Source organism: Anguilla anguilla, chromosome 12 (genome assembly GCF_013347855.1).
Source record: "Anguilla anguilla isolate fAngAng1 chromosome 12, fAngAng1.pri, whole genome shotgun sequence".
Classification (NCBI taxonomy): Eukaryota; Metazoa; Chordata; class Actinopteri; order Anguilliformes; family Anguillidae; genus Anguilla; species Anguilla anguilla.
Genome location: NC_049212.1, coordinates 19,938,292 through 19,955,417, shown reverse-complemented (window position 1 = coordinate 19,955,417; position 17,126 = coordinate 19,938,292). Strand labels below are relative to the sequence as shown.

Genomic DNA, 17,126 nt, shown 5'->3' with positions numbered 1-17,126 from the left:
GCCAGACGGCGGGGGCCCTCGGCAAGAACCCGACCGCGGCGCAGACCGGAGGAGCTGCTCACGACGGCGCGATAGCTCATTCTCACCCTCGCCTTTGTCTTCCTTATCTGAATCACCCCGCTCCGTCGGCAGGAAGCAGCATCACCGCTGCTGCACTCGCCTGATCTCAACGCAGCCCAAAGCAGAAATGAGCTGCAACAGCAAAGGTGCTGCAGGAGTGGGGGCACTGCAGCAAAATAAGGTCTTAAAAGTCTAGTTTTAATAGCCGTGATCCTAGCTAACACTTAAATCTTTGTGAGGTGAATGGTGATTTGTTCTGGAGGCAGTAAAAGAAATGCAACACTGTTTGTACACTACTAAAGACTACTGGGTTCCTCAATGCAAAGTATAGATTTATATCTTGTAACTACACACAGTCTTTGTTTTGCTTAACTCATATATTGCAGAAAAGTGTTACATTTTTGGATAGCAGGCTTTTAGCCTTCAGGTCATAACAAAAGGTTGTGGCTGATTCACACAGTTTGACAAGAGAAGTTCCAGGCAGCAGGAGGAAGTGGGTGTTCGGCAGAAGTGCTGATCACAAGGAAGGGCCCACATCAACAGAGAATGACCTCACAGAATTACCTCAGAAGTGAGTCAACATCATAAAAATATTCAATATGTTAAAAAAAAGTATGTGCAATGCCAGTCCAATATCTAATCCTGTGTCTAGCAGTGTCAATTGTAAATCAGGTTTGAACAGGGATGCAAAATTAGCAACAGCATCATCCAGGAAGCTGACAAACACTATTAGACAAGGAGAAAAGAAAAAAAAAGTGAAAGATTTTGATTTAAAAAACAAACATTATATGTCCACCCTTTGAGGGCTTATATATCCATAGCGACCTAAAGGTATGCATTGTGTGTGGTTTCCATTTTCCTCTCCCTCTGTAAGGGGAAGTGAATGATTCTACAGCAATAGGTCCAGATGACTGGAGATCTTCAGGAGATAAATGTCTGAAATGAGCGATGTAATATCTGTAACATTTGAATTATTTATTTTATAACGGTGTCTCTCCATGAACACTGTAGGTGCTGCTCCTGGTATGATCTACTACAGTCTATAGTGTTTCTGTGTTTCTGGGGTTTTCCTGGCTGATACGTGCAGATCAAGCATAAAAAAACTCATAGTGGAGAGTAAATAAAAAGTTCTAAAATAAATACAATTATACAGTCTGTGGAAACAGAAATATTGAAATATAATGATTTTCTTTTTACTTGCACTTTAAGGAAATGTATTGTCTATCATTGTGTGTGTGACATCACGCGCATATTAGCAGACACTGCCAGTAATACTGATAACTTCCCTAGTCACAAAAAAATATTTTCATAAAAGAAATAAATTCTGTGCTATTTTCACTGTTCCTTTCCCAGTAAGGAACCATGAACAAAACGGCAGGGGTAAGACCCAGCTTTGATAACGATGTGCGTGTGGCACCAATCGCCCTTATTGCCCACTTCCACTTCCACATAGCGTGCATGCACTGTACACCAACGGCACATGTGTTTCACACGCACACACCTTCCTGCTCGTCTTATCCGCCACGCTGCCACGCTCACACACTGTCACGCTCTGGCCACGAAAGTGAGAAGTTGAAAAGGTTTAACTTATTGCAAAGTCATAAAAATGTAAAAAGCCCATCCAGTATATGTCCATGGGTAAGAACTCAGCATTTGACTAATGACAGTACCCTTTTACATTTCAAAGCTTTAGTGATTTATGTGATAAGCCTTGGATAAGAATTATTCAAAATTCAAAAATACTCGTACACACATACACGCACACACACATGCAAACAAACACGGAACCACGCACACACACACACGCATACACATACAGACACGTACACACACATTTGCACGCACGCGCATGCACACACACACACACACACACACACACACACACAAATACATACACACATACCCACCTGTACAAAAACAGAAATAAACACACACACACACACACATCCACTCATTTGCAGGTGGTGAGGCTGGTGCTATGTGCCTCAGTGCTAAGCAGCAGATTTTCCCAGCGCTGTGTGCTGATGATGCGGATATGAGAAACCACCAGGGTACCTCAATAACCATCAGCTTCCTGCTCTACCAGTTCACACACACGCACAAACACACGCCCTCTCTCTTCTGGTCTCTGTTTCTCTCACTCCCTTTAGTTATCTTTACCTCTGAGTCAAATCACTCAAATGCAAAAGTTCATCTGACGGTTGGAAAACAACAGACTGGGGCCGAGTCCTCTTCTTTATTCAAACCTCCACTCCATGACGGCAACTTCTGCAGAAGTAGAGACTCTACACTTGCTCAGAAAGTTTTGTTGATGCTGCAGTGTTTTTTTTCCTTTTTCTGTTGTTATTTTTCTTAAACCAGACCTGTATACAGCCCACAATTCATCACTTGACTGCACACAAACATGTCCCTTCAGACACTGCTGTCAAAATAAATTAATTTTGAGGGACTCATCTGAAAGAGTAATTACCATCTTGTTCATTTTTTGGTAGGATTATATACCCCATTGGATGCTATTATTAGAAATGGTAGGCGTGCTATTACGAGAGCTGCAATTACAGGCATTTTAAACATTAAAAATCAGAGGTTTATATTTGATTGAGATTTTTAAACTTATAATTATCCAGCACATTTGCGTCACTACCGTAGAAAGCGTGCATATATACGCTGTAAAACTGACTCACAGTTCAGCAGTCAAAAACCTTGCATTCTCACACTAGTCCCCCAATCTTATGAACACGGGCGGGTATGCAGACTGTCATGTATGCAAAAGGACTCGCCCAAATAAACTCAAATACACAGTATTGACAGACACACACACACTAAGTCACATACTCATAAGCAGACAGTCCTGACAGACACACACACTCACAATGTATGTTCAGAGACAGACACACACAAATGCACGTACACGCACATGCACGCACACACATTACATTACATTTACATTACAGGCATTTAGCAGATGCTCTTATCCAGAGCGACTTACACAACTTTTACATAGCATTTTATATTGCATCCATTTATACAGCTGGATATATACTGAAGCAATTCGGGTTAAGCACCTTGCTCAAGGGTACAATGGCAGTGTCCTACCCAGGAATCGAACCTAGACCTTTCAGTTACAAGCCCAGTTCCTTACCCACTGTGCTACACACACACACAAAAAGCCACACTCATACACTCACAGACACACTGACTCACACACACAGAACGGACAAATGCGCACGCTCACAAATTCAGACAGAGGGCTGTCAGACACACGCGCTCCTCACGCAGTAAATCATTTTCCACCCTGCTGTTCCTCCAGCCTCGGTCACGTTTCTGCTCAGGATGCTGAGCATTGTGCTCAGAAACACTGAATGGTAAATGGTAAATGGACTGCATTTATATAGCGCTTTTATCTATATACTTATATATCCAAAGCGCTTTACAATTGATGCCTCTCATTCACCCATTCACACACACACTCACACGCCAACAGCGAAAGGCTGCCATGCAAGGCGCCAATCAGCTTGTTGGGAGCAATTATGGGTAACTTCAACACTCCCAGGGCGGGGGATCGAACCCTCCAACTGCCAGACAACCGCTCTTACCTCCTGAGCTATGTCGCCCCAAACTGAAGAGGGAAGCTCTGTTCGGCATGTGGCCGTGTGCAGCAAAACAAGGGCGAATCCATGTGTCCACGCACACACCCTCACACAAACACGTGACCTCTTCTTTGGCTCATGACCAACCTTTTCACAAAATCTTGTGCAAATCTGTGAATCCATTCAGAAGTGGTGCGTCCCTCTTAGTCAATCGGCCTTGAAAGTTACTCAGCTCTACCTTCGGTCATGACCAACGTCCATGCAAAATTTCAGCCTCCTGGGGAGAAAATTGTGGCCGCTATGGGGTGGGACACTTTTTGTGGACCAACCAACCAACCAACCAACCAACCGACCGACAGACAGAGCTGTAGAGCTGCCGGTCGCAGCTAATAAAAACACCAAATAGAAGCTGTGCTCTAAGCTCTGAAGCAGCCATTGCCGAAGCCCCTGCACTGACCATTGGAATCAAAGAGTTTGGGTCCAACGGGTTGCCAGGCGTCGGCCAGGCATTGACCCAGCCCACTACCCGGCCTTCCCCTTCCCTGACACGCACGCCTCTGTGTGGGTGCATCACAGGGAACGGGGAGAGGGACGGCGGTGGGGAATTTTGGAAACAAATCACTCAGCACGTACTGTCAGACAGCACAGCACACAGCCCCATTGTTTCCCACACTGAAGAGTGAACAGCCTGTGGTAATTCACCTTTTAATTGTTTTCATTTCTATTCGCTGAGACTCTGCAGAATGGCGGGTGACGTCACATGCGAGCACATTTAGATTGAAAAAAAAACAGCTGTCTTTCAGCAGGGCGATCCATGCCTTTGCTGGGAAACTCAGTGCGCGAAACAAAAACCCCCGTCGCATTTTCCAGACAGCTGGATAGAGCTGAACACCTGCAACATGCAAATATTCCCAAACTGTCCATCAATGGCCACCATCGCTGATATTCATTATTCATTACTCCTTGATGCAGTCAGTCTTTTTCCCAAGGAACACAATGCTGTGCAGACCCTTTGCCTCCACATCTACATGTCCGCGTTCTAATGTAGGGTGTCTTTCAGTCAGTGCCATTTAAAACGTCTCCAGTAAAACACCAAGTCAGCCATTTGGCAACTACTTCAAGCGCGGCGCAGAGCAAATGTGCAAATTCATGCACAATCACAGAGCAGCATCTACATCATCCTCTCAGAGTAACTGATGGAAAAGAGCACAACGCATCAGTGCCAAATGTTGCATAAAACATCCAAAATTCTTCACATCAGCATGCCCATCATAGGGACACAGGCATGTATGGCTAGCAATACACTAAATAATCAAATAATCAATGTGCAAACAGTTTCCAGCTGATACCATCAGGGTGGATATTCAGTGAAGCCACAAAGAGCCGTGATGAAGACTTAGAAGAGGTTCTCCTCTTAGTACAATATTTATCGTTTATAAATTTTCTTCAAACCTTTTTTCCAGCAAAAGAGAGTCTACCAAGCGCACACCCACTGATGTGTGATGCTTCAGACCAGCCATACTGTGGCACAGAGCTAATACACTAAAAAAGGAGGGGAGAGCCCACACTATCAGATGACTGTAGGAGGGAGAGTGAGGTTTAATGGACTCGAAAATGGAGTCATCATGTGTTATCTGTGACTCGCTTAATTCTCCCAGTCAAAATGTTTTACCGAGGAGAGAAAGGTATTCAGCAGGTATAAATATGTCAGTGATCAATAGCACATGGTAGCTCATCCCAGTATGGAGTTCATGAAGTGTTCTTCACCCGGTGCTGGGGCTCACCGCCATTTAATGTGCCAGAGAGCAGGATGATGGAACAATGAACTACTGAGCAGCCCGGAACAGTGGGGTAAAAACTGCCTGCAGCGCAGTGCTATCAATCTCAATACCTTAAAGACCACAGCGTATGCTGGCTTCTGTTCCAACCAATAACCTTGACTTCAATCAACACTTATGGACTGCAGTGCAGCTGCTGAATAACAGCATTAAGGAGCGTCAGTATGGCAGTATGATTCACATCCGCAGTGCTGTTATGGATCATATGGGTAATGTGTCTTTTATAGTAAGTTTTAGGCCCTGTGTTTACTTTACTATGATCAATGTACATTTTCCTAAGGATAAGTATCAGGCTTATTTTTAGTATTGTATATTTTTATATTTTAGAGCTGTTTTTAAGCTTGATCCCTGCTTATCCCTTTCTGTACTAGAGAGAGAGGTATGCTTATTGCTCCTGTAATGTGTGTTTAATGTATTACGCTACATTAGCGTCGGTTGATCATGAATGTCAGGCAAATTAATAAATGAAAAGAATAAAACAGCTTTAAAAAGTAACTGCAAGAAGTTACAAGAAAATAAAATAGTTATATAGATATTTTTCATAAGCTATATGCAAATTCTAATGGCTTTATTCTACACTCACACACATTTAAAATTCAACACGCTCTGCCACAGGACTGTATTTGCAAAGACGGTGTCCTCAAGGGCCCTGAGGTCCAAGCCTAAGCAAGCGAATAAGACTACAAACAAAGAATATAATTACGCATTACCGCCAGTCATACATACAAGTCAATGTAGTTCTGAGCTGTCAATATCAAGCTATTTGAGATCAGAAAATTTCACTGCTTGTTTCCCCTAAAAATCTATATTTAGCCATCATTCATGCTAGCAGTACATTCATAATTCATATCAAATTCAGTGCGTATAAGATTATTGATTTTTGAGTTAAAGCAGTGTTTTGCATTTTACAAAATAAATCGAGATAGGGAGCGGAGGGGGAGGGACCTCACCTCTGGGCCTGCTCCAGGTGTGACTCCCCGAGCTCAGCCAGGCGAGCGGCGGCCTCCTGCAGCTCCTCCCTGAGGGCCCCCTCCCTCTCCACGGCGCCCCGCCGGGCCTCCAGCTCCCGCTCGGCGGCCCGCAGCCTCTCCTGCAGCCGCTGGATCTCGTGGAGGATCAGGTAGCTCACCCCGCAGTACTGGCACACCGTCTCCGACCGCTCCATCTGCAAAGCGCCGCGCCGGGCCGCCCAATCAGTGAGCCGTCAACCACAGCGACAACGAACGCTTTCGGTGCCATGACTATTATGGAAAGAGACCAAGGTTTGAACAGCTGCTTCTTGTTTGGGAAAACTCTGGGGTAAAATCGTTAGCTGAATTTAAAGAGGATAAGGGCCTGTGTCACTTGTCTCCCTCCCACAGCAGGGGGTTTTTCATAACCCCCTCCTGTGTCAGTGTCAAGAGCTGCATTCTCTAAATTAATTGCTTAAGTATGCCTCTCAAACCATTCTCGCTGAAGCCTCTAGGACTATGAAATGTGTTTTCCTGCCCCAAAAACCCTAAATGCCTGGTCTGGCCAGCTTATAATGGTCTACAGAGCACAGTACATACACACAGCCTTTTCCTTTTATTAGCTCAAGTGCAGCATTTTCGAGGGTTGTTGACTGAATGAACGGGCTAGAATCCAGTTTAGTCGATGGGAGTATACTCGCTCCAGTCTGTTCTTCAGGTTCCAGCTTCCCTCCGCCGATGTCTGAGGGAGGGAGAGGCAGCAAAGCCCTACCAAAGGCCGGCAGGCTGGTAAAAGTCAGGGAGCAAGTGTTTTGAGGAACGAGGAGGTGGGTCGGGAAAGAGGGAATATGGTGTGTGACCTGTTCTCCTGAGGAATAATCTACTGAATCGTACGCAAGCGACTAATAGACAGAACAATGCTCAGAGGGGATAAACCTATCCCTTTATTACACACCCTCTGTCTCTTTCTCTCTCTGTCTCTCCTTCCTTCTTTCTCTTGCTTAATGGCTGTCTTGTATTTGTCAATGTGTCAGGAAGTATATGTTTGTGTATATGTGAATGTGTGTGTGCGTGGGTGTCCTGTTTGTGAGTCCTTGCATTATGTGTGTGTGTGTTTGTCTTGGTGTGTTTGTGTGTAAGCGCCTGTGAATGTTGGTGTGTAGATGTGTGAGCATGCGCATGTGCGTGTCTGTGTGTTTACGAGTTAGCTCGTGTGCGTGTCTACACGAGTGCAAGCATGCGCAAACGTAAGCATGCGTGAGTGTGTGAAGGTATGCGTGAATGTGTATTAAATAAAGAAGTAGCAACATGAGCCTGGGGTGACCTGAGGGCTCGACCGTGTCTCGACCGTGGCCTGACTGCACACCAACCCACCCGTTCCTTTCCCATCCCTGATCCCCAGCCTGCAGGAGCCGTGCGCACGGTCGCACGAAGAACCAAATCCCCCCCAACCCCATACACACGCTCCCTTTCAGCCCCGGGGGGGAGAGAGGCTGTCACGAGTAAGGACTGCCCTCCCGTGACAGAGCCAACCCCTAAGACCCCCGCCCTGAGCCCTGACACAACCGCTCAGCGTTCAGACCCAAAAAAACTTCACAAGGAAGGAAGACTACAGGAAAATAAAAGAAAGGAAAAGTAAATACGTGAAGAACAGATTGCCTCTTTGCGTGACTCCACCCTGCCAATTTGTCCAGCTCTTTTAATACCATCTCGCAGATAGTACCAAAGTTGGTACTATCTGCGAGATGGTATTAAAAGAGCTGGAGCTCATGCCCTCCCTGGCTACTGGAGTAATATAGGCCATATTTAGACAGATTTAAAAGGAAACACTTCCCTAGTCCTGGGTTCCAAACTGCAGTACTATATGCATTGAGTATTATAGTCAATCCTTATCAAATCATGTACCCTCAAAAGAGCATGTTGACCAGCGGTCAGCTTTCTCAACGATTTTGCTACCTTAGTGTTAGTGATGAAGAAGACAACCATTTTTATGGTTGACTATGAACAGCCCCGTAAACTGCTGGAAACAGTGCAGGGCTGCTTGCTTCACTGCGATGAGGTTACTTGTTTAGTATAGCGAACTAATTTCACCCCCACCCAGCCCAAAAATTTGCACAAATCAAACAGACGAATGCCCGACTGCAATTCTCATAAAGGCAATAGATTTGAGAGGAAGGGTGGAGGAGGGGTAGTAGTTCATTTAAAGGAAGCCTTTTTGCTCTCGTTGGCAGAGCCAGCGTCTCAGGCAATGGGGCACGAACAGAGCACTTTACAGACAAAGCGCCAATGCCAGCTGCCTCCTCTGCCCATCCGTGTGTGGCAGAAGTGGGTCACTGGCACAAACACGCACCCCTCTCTGCCCCCTACCCCTTAAGTTAAAGCCCCTAGTTAAAAAATGCAGGGGCTCCATCACATTAAAGCTTTTTAGATGCCGGCAGGTTTACCATGAGATCCCTGAGACTGACTTTGTGGTTTATTCAACTAATAGTGTAACCCAGGATTTAGAACGCAAAAAAATTCCTAAATAAAATAGGGTCTTCTGACTCTCTGTGCCTTCCTCTCCCTCTGTCTACTGCAAAGCACATCACAGACACAGTGGATCACGCAAACCTTTAAGAAGGGATTAAAAAGTTAAAGGATTTGTTCCTCATTTGCCTCCTCCCCCACTTCCTAATTTACCCAAATTGTTTTTTTGAGTGTGTGTGTGAGAGAGCGCTTCGTGACTCCGGCCTGGTAGACGTTCAGGGAGATAAAGACCCCCTGCGGTGCTCAGTGCACCGTGAGCAACGAGGAGATTCTGCTCATCTGGACCCCGCGGCACCGCGGACCACACGACAGCAGACTCGCCCCGGGTTACCAGGCTTCTGGGGAGGGGGGCAGACGGGGGCTGCGGACTGGGATTTGGGAAGCGGGAAGGGGCGGGGCGGGGCGGGACGGGGCGGGACGGGGCAGGAGGGGAGGGGAGGGGGTTCGAACATAACTCCTTGTTGAACATCCCTGCTAACCGGCTACCTCCTTCACATGGAAGAGCCTGGGGGGAAGGCAGGCGCTGGGAAGAGTCACCCTTGACTGGGCGCGGGGGTACGGGGGCGACCGCGGGCAGGACGGCTTGTCTCCAGCCCGCCGCCGCGTCTCCTGTCCCGGTCTGTAGCGGTGCGCCGTCGACCGCTGCGGCAGTAACCCCCGTTCAGGGGCTGACCTTTCGCCTGGCTTGGAGTAACACACACCTGTCTGTCAGAGCAGGAGCTGTTAACTGCACTCTAACTCCAGAGAGCTCCAATGGGCATAAACACGGAGCTTGAAGAGAGCATAAAACGAGGGGAAGCTGCTTTGGTTAGGATGAAGGATTGTGGAGGGCTATTGGTACCAAATTCATAACACGTGTTACCATTACTCTCCAGGGAGATTAGGTGTAATGTGCCTGATTTAAAGTGATATAATATTTACAGGGCAGTGCAAAGAGGAAACAGAAAGAGAGAGAGAGAGTGAGAGAAAGAGAAAGGGACAGAGAGAGAGAGAAAGAGAGAGAGACTGGTTCCACTCTGCATGCTTGCATGGGGGAGAGAGGGAACTCCATCGTATTGCTCCTCTCTGTGGAGATGCTTGCCACACTCTTATGAAAAATGGAGGGCCACCACTGGCTGGTCAAAAGAGGCACGGACAGGAGTGAGAGAGGAGAGAGGAGTCATTCAGAGTTCAGCTGGAGTTCAGAGAGAAAGAGGAGCACGGGGAAAGAGGAGCTTCAAAAGGCCTTTGTCACTCTGTTATTTGCATGACAGACACCTTTACTCAGTCAAACTTAACAAAACAGTTTTTTTTATTTAAGGCTTACTTCTGAAATCTATTTCAGCGGCTGAGGTTTTAATTCCTACACCATAATAATCCAATTAAAGTTCTTTACATCAAAGACAATCTATTAAATCTACGACAGTAGCACAAACCTATCCAGTATGCAAATCCCTGGCCATCGGGTTAACAGACAACTGCTAGTACTGAAAACCTCCAGCTGTGTTCTCTGGTGTTCTGTCCAGAGAAGTGGGTGGTATTCCAATGGCCTGTGAATGGCTCTAGAGCACTAGCTATGAAGGCATAATTCATCATGGTTTTCCCATCAGTGCATTCATACAAACGAATATTATAGAAACCATGTGCTGCTGGACAGTACAGAAACCATGACCTGCTGGACTGTATAGAAACCATGAGCTTGTGTACTTATCCCAAAATATTTAAGGCAAGGCAAGGCAAGTTTATTAGAAGAAAAACAAAACTTTAAAAATAAAATTTACAGTGCAGGTTTCACAATATTTAATTAAAAGCAATAGCAAACAGATATGTGCATAGCTTAGATTTAAAAGTGGCACTTGTTGGGGCAAGTCGCAGATATTTTGGAAGTTTGTTCCAGATGTGTGCAGCACAGTGACTAAAAGCAACTTCACCATATTTTGTTTTAACTCTACAATAATTAAACTTGTCCCAGACTACCTGAGAGGTCTAGAGAGTTTGTATTTTTAAAAGCAGTTTACAGATGTATTTAGGCCCTGAACCATTTAATGCTTTATAAATGAGCCAAAGTGTTTTAAAATCAATTCTGTAATACACATTTAAGGTCAATTGGATTTATATTTCTCCTTATTGTTTCATGGACTGCCTTCATGTTGTTTACAATTCGAGACTCTGAAAGGGGATCCACTGACACCTAGAAGATAGCCCATGAAAACCAGGAAATGCCTGAACTATACCTTATTTATCTGACTGGCTCATGGTTTTTAAATGAACAGTACTCCAGCTTCTGCCACAGGCATTAACCTCATTCAGCACAGAACATCCAGTATTTTCAGGCTGATTGGTATTTGTGATTGTGGAGTGTGTGGGTAGGGGTGGGGGTGGCCTGGTGTTGTTTAGACAAAATGAAGTGATGTAAGGACAGGTGCTGCGCATTCAGGCAGTGGCAGGATCATCCCAGACTGTCATCTGTGTTCCTGCATTTCAGCTACAAACGGTGTCTGTTGGAGCAATTGCTGAAAATCCTCAACAAATACCTATACTCGTGCTAAAGCACTGTCATCAACTACCCAAAACTTGAAAAATGTGTTTGGTAAAAATGATAGTGTGTACACTCTTCAGCACAATCTGATGCAATGTTGGGGAGAGTTGCAATTTACCTGTTGGATTTCCATTGGTAGGGGGTAAACAGGCGTATGTCTCTCCATTTCGTCTATGCTTGCAGCCTCTCTTGATCGTTCTCCTTTGGGGAAAATGTGCATACTATAGTTCATCACTCACCGGAGGGAGCATGAACATATCCTTTGGCAGCAGAAATTGGTTTTTTTATGAAAGCAAATTAAGTTCAATTAAATCCAAAGATATTTGGAGTAAGCTGAGCAACAAACGTGAATTTATGGGTTGTTACCTAGGTTGACTGAGGGAAAAGCAAGCGTCACGTGCACTCGGGACGCTGGAAATAGTGCGACCCTGCGTGCGACGCGACGTATGCCCTTCCAGATGCACTGTGTTAAATGGAGTGAAAGGGCACGCGGAGAATCTCACGAGCTAAAACGCGACACATCCCGGGTAATAAACACAGTGAATTTCCTCATTAATCGCGACTCGATGACTTACGTACGGTCTCCTAATATAGCAAGGTTTTTGACAGCATCTAAAATGTAAGGCGTATTTTGCATGACTACTCTAGTTATGTGATATACAATAGCATGTGATATATGCTATTAACCTTAGCAGTATTAATCACAACCATATATATTTGTAGCTAAGTGACAAGCTCATAAACGCATTCTTTCCGCATGAAATCTCAAACACACGCAGATAGCTGCCTAGATACCCTTCCCCATAGCCTGCAGACGCAGCCGCATCTTGGCAAATACGACACGCCATTATTGTGGGTATTTCGCTTTAATACGTCGGAGAAATTGTGGTCAAACAGGGTATTTCACAAGTGCGTCGTGTCGTAAATGGGGTTCATTTTTGCGAAGCCAAATTAGCCTATGTTTTGTAATGTTGTAACCGTCGGAGTATAACGTGTTACTAGCCAGTCAACTGTCTACTTCCCCTGAGAACACAAGCTAAAATCAGCATACATTTCATTAAAATGATTCACCTACCCATATTGAAACTTCCCTGCAAAAAAATAGGCTAATAAAGAATCGCACGTAATCCCTGCACTTCTCTGCGTGCTTGGCAAAGAAAGCCCAGCGTTCACTGTCACTATGGATACAGCGCTGATAACGCACAACGAGCCCGCGAGTAAATGTGCGAGTCTGACGTCCCTTGCCTGACCTGCTGCGACTAGTGTGGCTGGAATGAGAGTCACTTTGCTGCAGACAACACGCCTGACACGAACATCATTTGAGCCTGGGAATCGTTCCGTGTGCTGTTTTGTCTGTGAATTTATTGTATTGCTTCAGACGTGTATTTAAATTACGGACAGACAGTCCCGAGGGGCGTTTCACAAGAAGCAAATCTTTGTAAGACTGAGCAATTTTATTAAAGAAGACATTCTGTGCAGTCGAATCTGATATTATTGTTCTAATTTTACCCTAAACCCACCCCCGTCTGTGAAGATGTGGGTTGATGTGATCTGTTGTGCGTGTCTTGTTCTTCCCCCGTCAATGAATCGTGCGGACCGTGTCCTTATTACAGATTGCACCGCCCACTGATTCGAAGGCTACTGTTTATTCGTGCCGGTTTATCCGCCTTTGCAGAAAAACGACAGGAACGTGATAAAACGACATAAAGGGTGGTTTCGGACAGAGAAAATCCTCGATGATTTTACATTCCGTGCTTTTCAATGCTAAAACCGACGCCTGCACGCGAAGAAAGGCAGTTCTGTCTGATTGGCACTCTAAGAGACTTCAAAAACCTGCCTCCACGCTTTCTCTCTCACACACGCTTTACCCCCATTATCCTTGAATTACCACGAACAGAAGTTAAATTGTGCGAGCAAGGGATGTACTGAATGTGGAGTACAATATATTAATTTATAAATTTAAAAGTGAATGCTTTGAAAAATTATTATTATTATTATTAGTGAAGCTGTTGTTGTTTTTATTGTTTTCATTATTACAGTAGCAGTAGTAGTAGTCGTAGAAGTAGTAGTAATAGGTTATTAGCCATCATCATCACCACCTCCCATTAATTTAGTGACAAGACCGAACCTTGTGTGCTTGTGTTATAATAGCATGTTCCCTATTAAGCCTAATTCATAAGGTGCAGCCACTGTTTGAGGGTAATTTGCCGTAGGGGAATTTGAGGCTTTTATTGAGTCCGTTTCGGGCACGCTATGTTGTGTGTGGAAGTGTATAATGTAAACAGAGGATCCTGTGCCTGTGGAGGGGACAGGATGCTTTGGCGTGAGGGAGGTGGAGTGGGGGATAATGCCTCGTTTTAACGTGCAAATAAGTAGATAACACGAATCGTCCCTGGTGACCTGGGTAAAGTCATAAAATCAGCCAGACACACACTTCCCGTTTTTTACTGACAACTTCAGAGAAAAGTGGTAAATCTCCATCGTGGTCCCCGACAGTGTGTTTTATAACCACGTGCGTGCATGTATGTGTTTGTGTGTACGCGTGTGTGCGTTTTTGTTTCAAATAGTTCTTAAATATTTTTAAATCGCCAAACCAGAAATTTTTACTTTTCAGTTTATTACCAAGATGTTCTGGTTTGATGCATCAGATGTTGTAGCTGACAAAACCAGCTACAATAAAGACCAACATCTATGTTTGTATAATAATAATAATAATAATAATAATAATAATAATAGCATTATTATTATTATTATTATTATTATTATTATTATTATCAGCAGCAGCTTTTATTGGTATGTGAGAGGGCTGTTTTTATTGTTGTTGCTCTCAGTCCTGATTCCAAGGTCGACTGCCACGCAAACCGCCCCCAAGGATTTCTACCTCCCAGAAACCTCAACACCAAATGGCCCTTTCTCTGTCTGCACGCGAGTGTTTCCGTGACATTCCTACGTAAACCCCGCCACACAAATCAATCAAACATGATGGGTAGAAGATCACATCTCACGTTTGACCCCTTCTCTTTACAACCAGTAAATGTCAGTTGCGTGACTACCTCCTTCCCTTACCTTATCTGTTTCGTGAAATGAGCTTATTAATGTATTCACCGCACCCTGCATGAAGCACATAGCATTAATTCCCCAACTCTCATTGTAGATCCACTGACCCGTCGGTGGCGCGTTTACGTCGACAATTTTCGGGTTAAACATGAAGACGTTCGGTACTATATTCCTCATCCTCAAAAATTATAGTCAACATTTAGGACGGAAGTGCTTCACTACAAACGAAGAAACATATGTTGCACAGAGAACCAAATACATGGGCAGAAAATACTCGCAGCCTACATACATCATACAGTGCATTTACCGGTTGGTGGCGAAACTCCTTTGTGATTTACTGCAAGAAACCAGATGCCTCGCTTATTTGGGCTCTCAAGAAGGTTACACCGCAGTGTCTTATAATAGTGAACATAATCCTTTCGTCAGGAAGGGACGCTCTCTCGTCTCCATATGTGCGCAAGCGCACAGGGCTCATATGAATCGATTTGCACGAGAAACCATGGAGCGCTCCGACCCCTCTCACGCGATGGTTCTGTGTTACAAATTTGAGTTGCGGATGTCGTGACAGTACTCTGCCAGATCAGTTCAAATAACCGCAGTGTGACGGAGGAACGGCAGTCACGCAGCAACTGGGCAGGGTCGGGAGTCCTGAACAACGATATTAAACAGTTTATGCTATGTGTAATCACTTTAAACTGAGGCTAAGCTAAGCAAATATTTCACAGAGAGGATATGGGAACTCACAGATCAGACCAACTGTTCCTAGTGAGCTGTAAACTAAATTAACAGGAAAACACAAGCACACACATTGCTTTAGCAGTCACATGACTGATAAAGACAGAGCCAGTTCCAGTGGCAGCTGTACATGCCCAAGCCATAGCATTTCTTACACCATGTTTCAAAGATGAGCAGGGTGCTTTGGACCATGAGCAGTTCCTTTCTTTTTTTCCCACTTTTCTCTTTCTATCACATTGGTACAGGTTAATACCCATCTAATCTCTTCATAATAGTTTGTTCCAGAACTACTATTTTTTTAAATGTACTTTTTAAAAACTAACCTGACCATTCCGTGACTACCCGCCAATATAAGCAACTGATTTCCAAAACATGTGACATTGAACATGATTTAAGATTACTCACATTAACTAGGCCTGTGTGGTTGAGAGAAACCTGTCTGCTCGCAGCCATTAATCGCAGGGGCATCAGACAAGGGAAAGTTAGGATGATTCCAAAGGCTCAAGCTGACTGGAGCTTTCAAAAAATATTAGAAAATAGGGTTTTCTGGGGTAGTGGGGCCCAATGTGTGTCAGCTACTCAAATTATGTTCTTTCTTTTTCAATCTCAGCTTTTACGAAGTGCAACATGATTTTTATTATATTAGATGTTACCATCTTTTAGACACATGGATGTCATGACAGGCTGGTTTTTTAAAAAAAACTTCCTGTCTGGTTTCTGGCACCAAGGATTTTTAACTGAAGATTTTTGTTACCCCATAAATTATGAAGGTCCCTTTTTTGAGATACCTTTCTAGACTCGCAACAGTACACCACTGCCTACTAATTGCAGGTAGATTTTCATGTCTTTCGGTTTTTAAATGAGAATTGTTTAATGGTAGACTACAGTAAATTAGATTTTATTTCACACAGCACACTATGCCCCACCACCAATTAAAATCATAAAAAGACATGGGGGTGGGCATGGGAGTGTAACATTCATACTTATTTGGTTCTTCAGATAGCAGCAGAACCTAAGGGTGGAGCTCTGCGCAGTTTTCCTCTCTAATTTCCATTGTGTGTTTGCAGGCTGCACTCCAGAAAGCCTTCGCGATCTGATTGGTATCAAATACACTTTCCTGGGTTATCTTCAGCAGGACCACCCTTGGTGAAAACAAAACCTATAGCTAAAACAGGACAAAGATTTCACACAGCCACCAGGCGTGCTTGCCCTCACAGCAGCTTTTAGCAAATGTTTTTCCTAATTGCTAGATAAACTGTTGGTCTGACAGTTTGAAGTGAATATATAATTAGGCACTTTGAGAAACAAAACAAGCAATGAATAAAGTTATCTCGGTAGAACATTTTTTTATGATTGTGATCTGGTCGGCAGAAGTGATAAGACCTGATGATGACACAAGCAGACAGTTTGTCAGTTTTTGTTATTGCTCTAGTAAATACTCAGACTACTTTTGTTTCAAATGTTTTTTGGGCAACATCAAAACTTAGAAAACAAGCAGAGTGTACTATAGTAATAATGATGCTTTTGGTAGCGTGATCTTGCACATAGTTTTTCGCTATGTGTTTTGTGTTCTTGTTTCATTTTATGAAACCACGCACACACACACACACACACCTACATTTGGGAGCACTAGGAGCAGAAGTCTATTGTTTTAATTCTTGATCTTTAAGCTTTTTTCTTCTGAATCTGCTTCACTCACATTCACAGCTAACATATTAGCATGACTCAGCATAGTCAGCGTTTTGGGTCACTGGCCTGGTGTTGGTCTGTGTGACAGGACATGGCCAGAGTGGATATGTGTGAGTTGTGATGTGTTAAAGATCCTGGCAGTCCTACAGTATGGATAAGGCCT

The 17,126-nt window shown here is 44.2% G+C and overlaps 1 protein-coding gene across 5 annotated transcripts in view; it reads right to left on the bottom strand.

Annotated features, from left to right (window-relative positions):
- The window catches only part of lekr1 (leucine, glutamate and lysine rich 1), a 52,486-nt gene extending 37,492 nt beyond the window's left edge, over positions 1 to 14,994 (bottom strand). Inside the window, exons 1-3 of one of the 5 annotated variants that reach the window (XM_035386182.1) lie at positions 14,847 to 14,994; positions 11,601 to 11,683; positions 6,439 to 6,653 (exon numbers count right to left, since the gene is read on the bottom strand). In XM_035386182.1, the coding sequence (XP_035242073.1) occupies positions 6,439 to 6,653; positions 11,601 to 11,648 (263 nt within the window). In that variant the 5' untranslated portion in view covers positions 11,649 to 11,683; positions 14,847 to 14,994. Of the gene's footprint in view, positions 1 to 6,438; positions 6,654 to 11,600; positions 11,684 to 12,557; positions 12,977 to 14,846 lie in introns of those variants that run through there. The other 4 variants (XM_035386183.1, XM_035386179.1, XM_035386180.1 and 1 more) reach the window with 4 other exon arrangements.
- Positions 14,995 to 17,126: the final 2,132 nt, after the last annotated feature.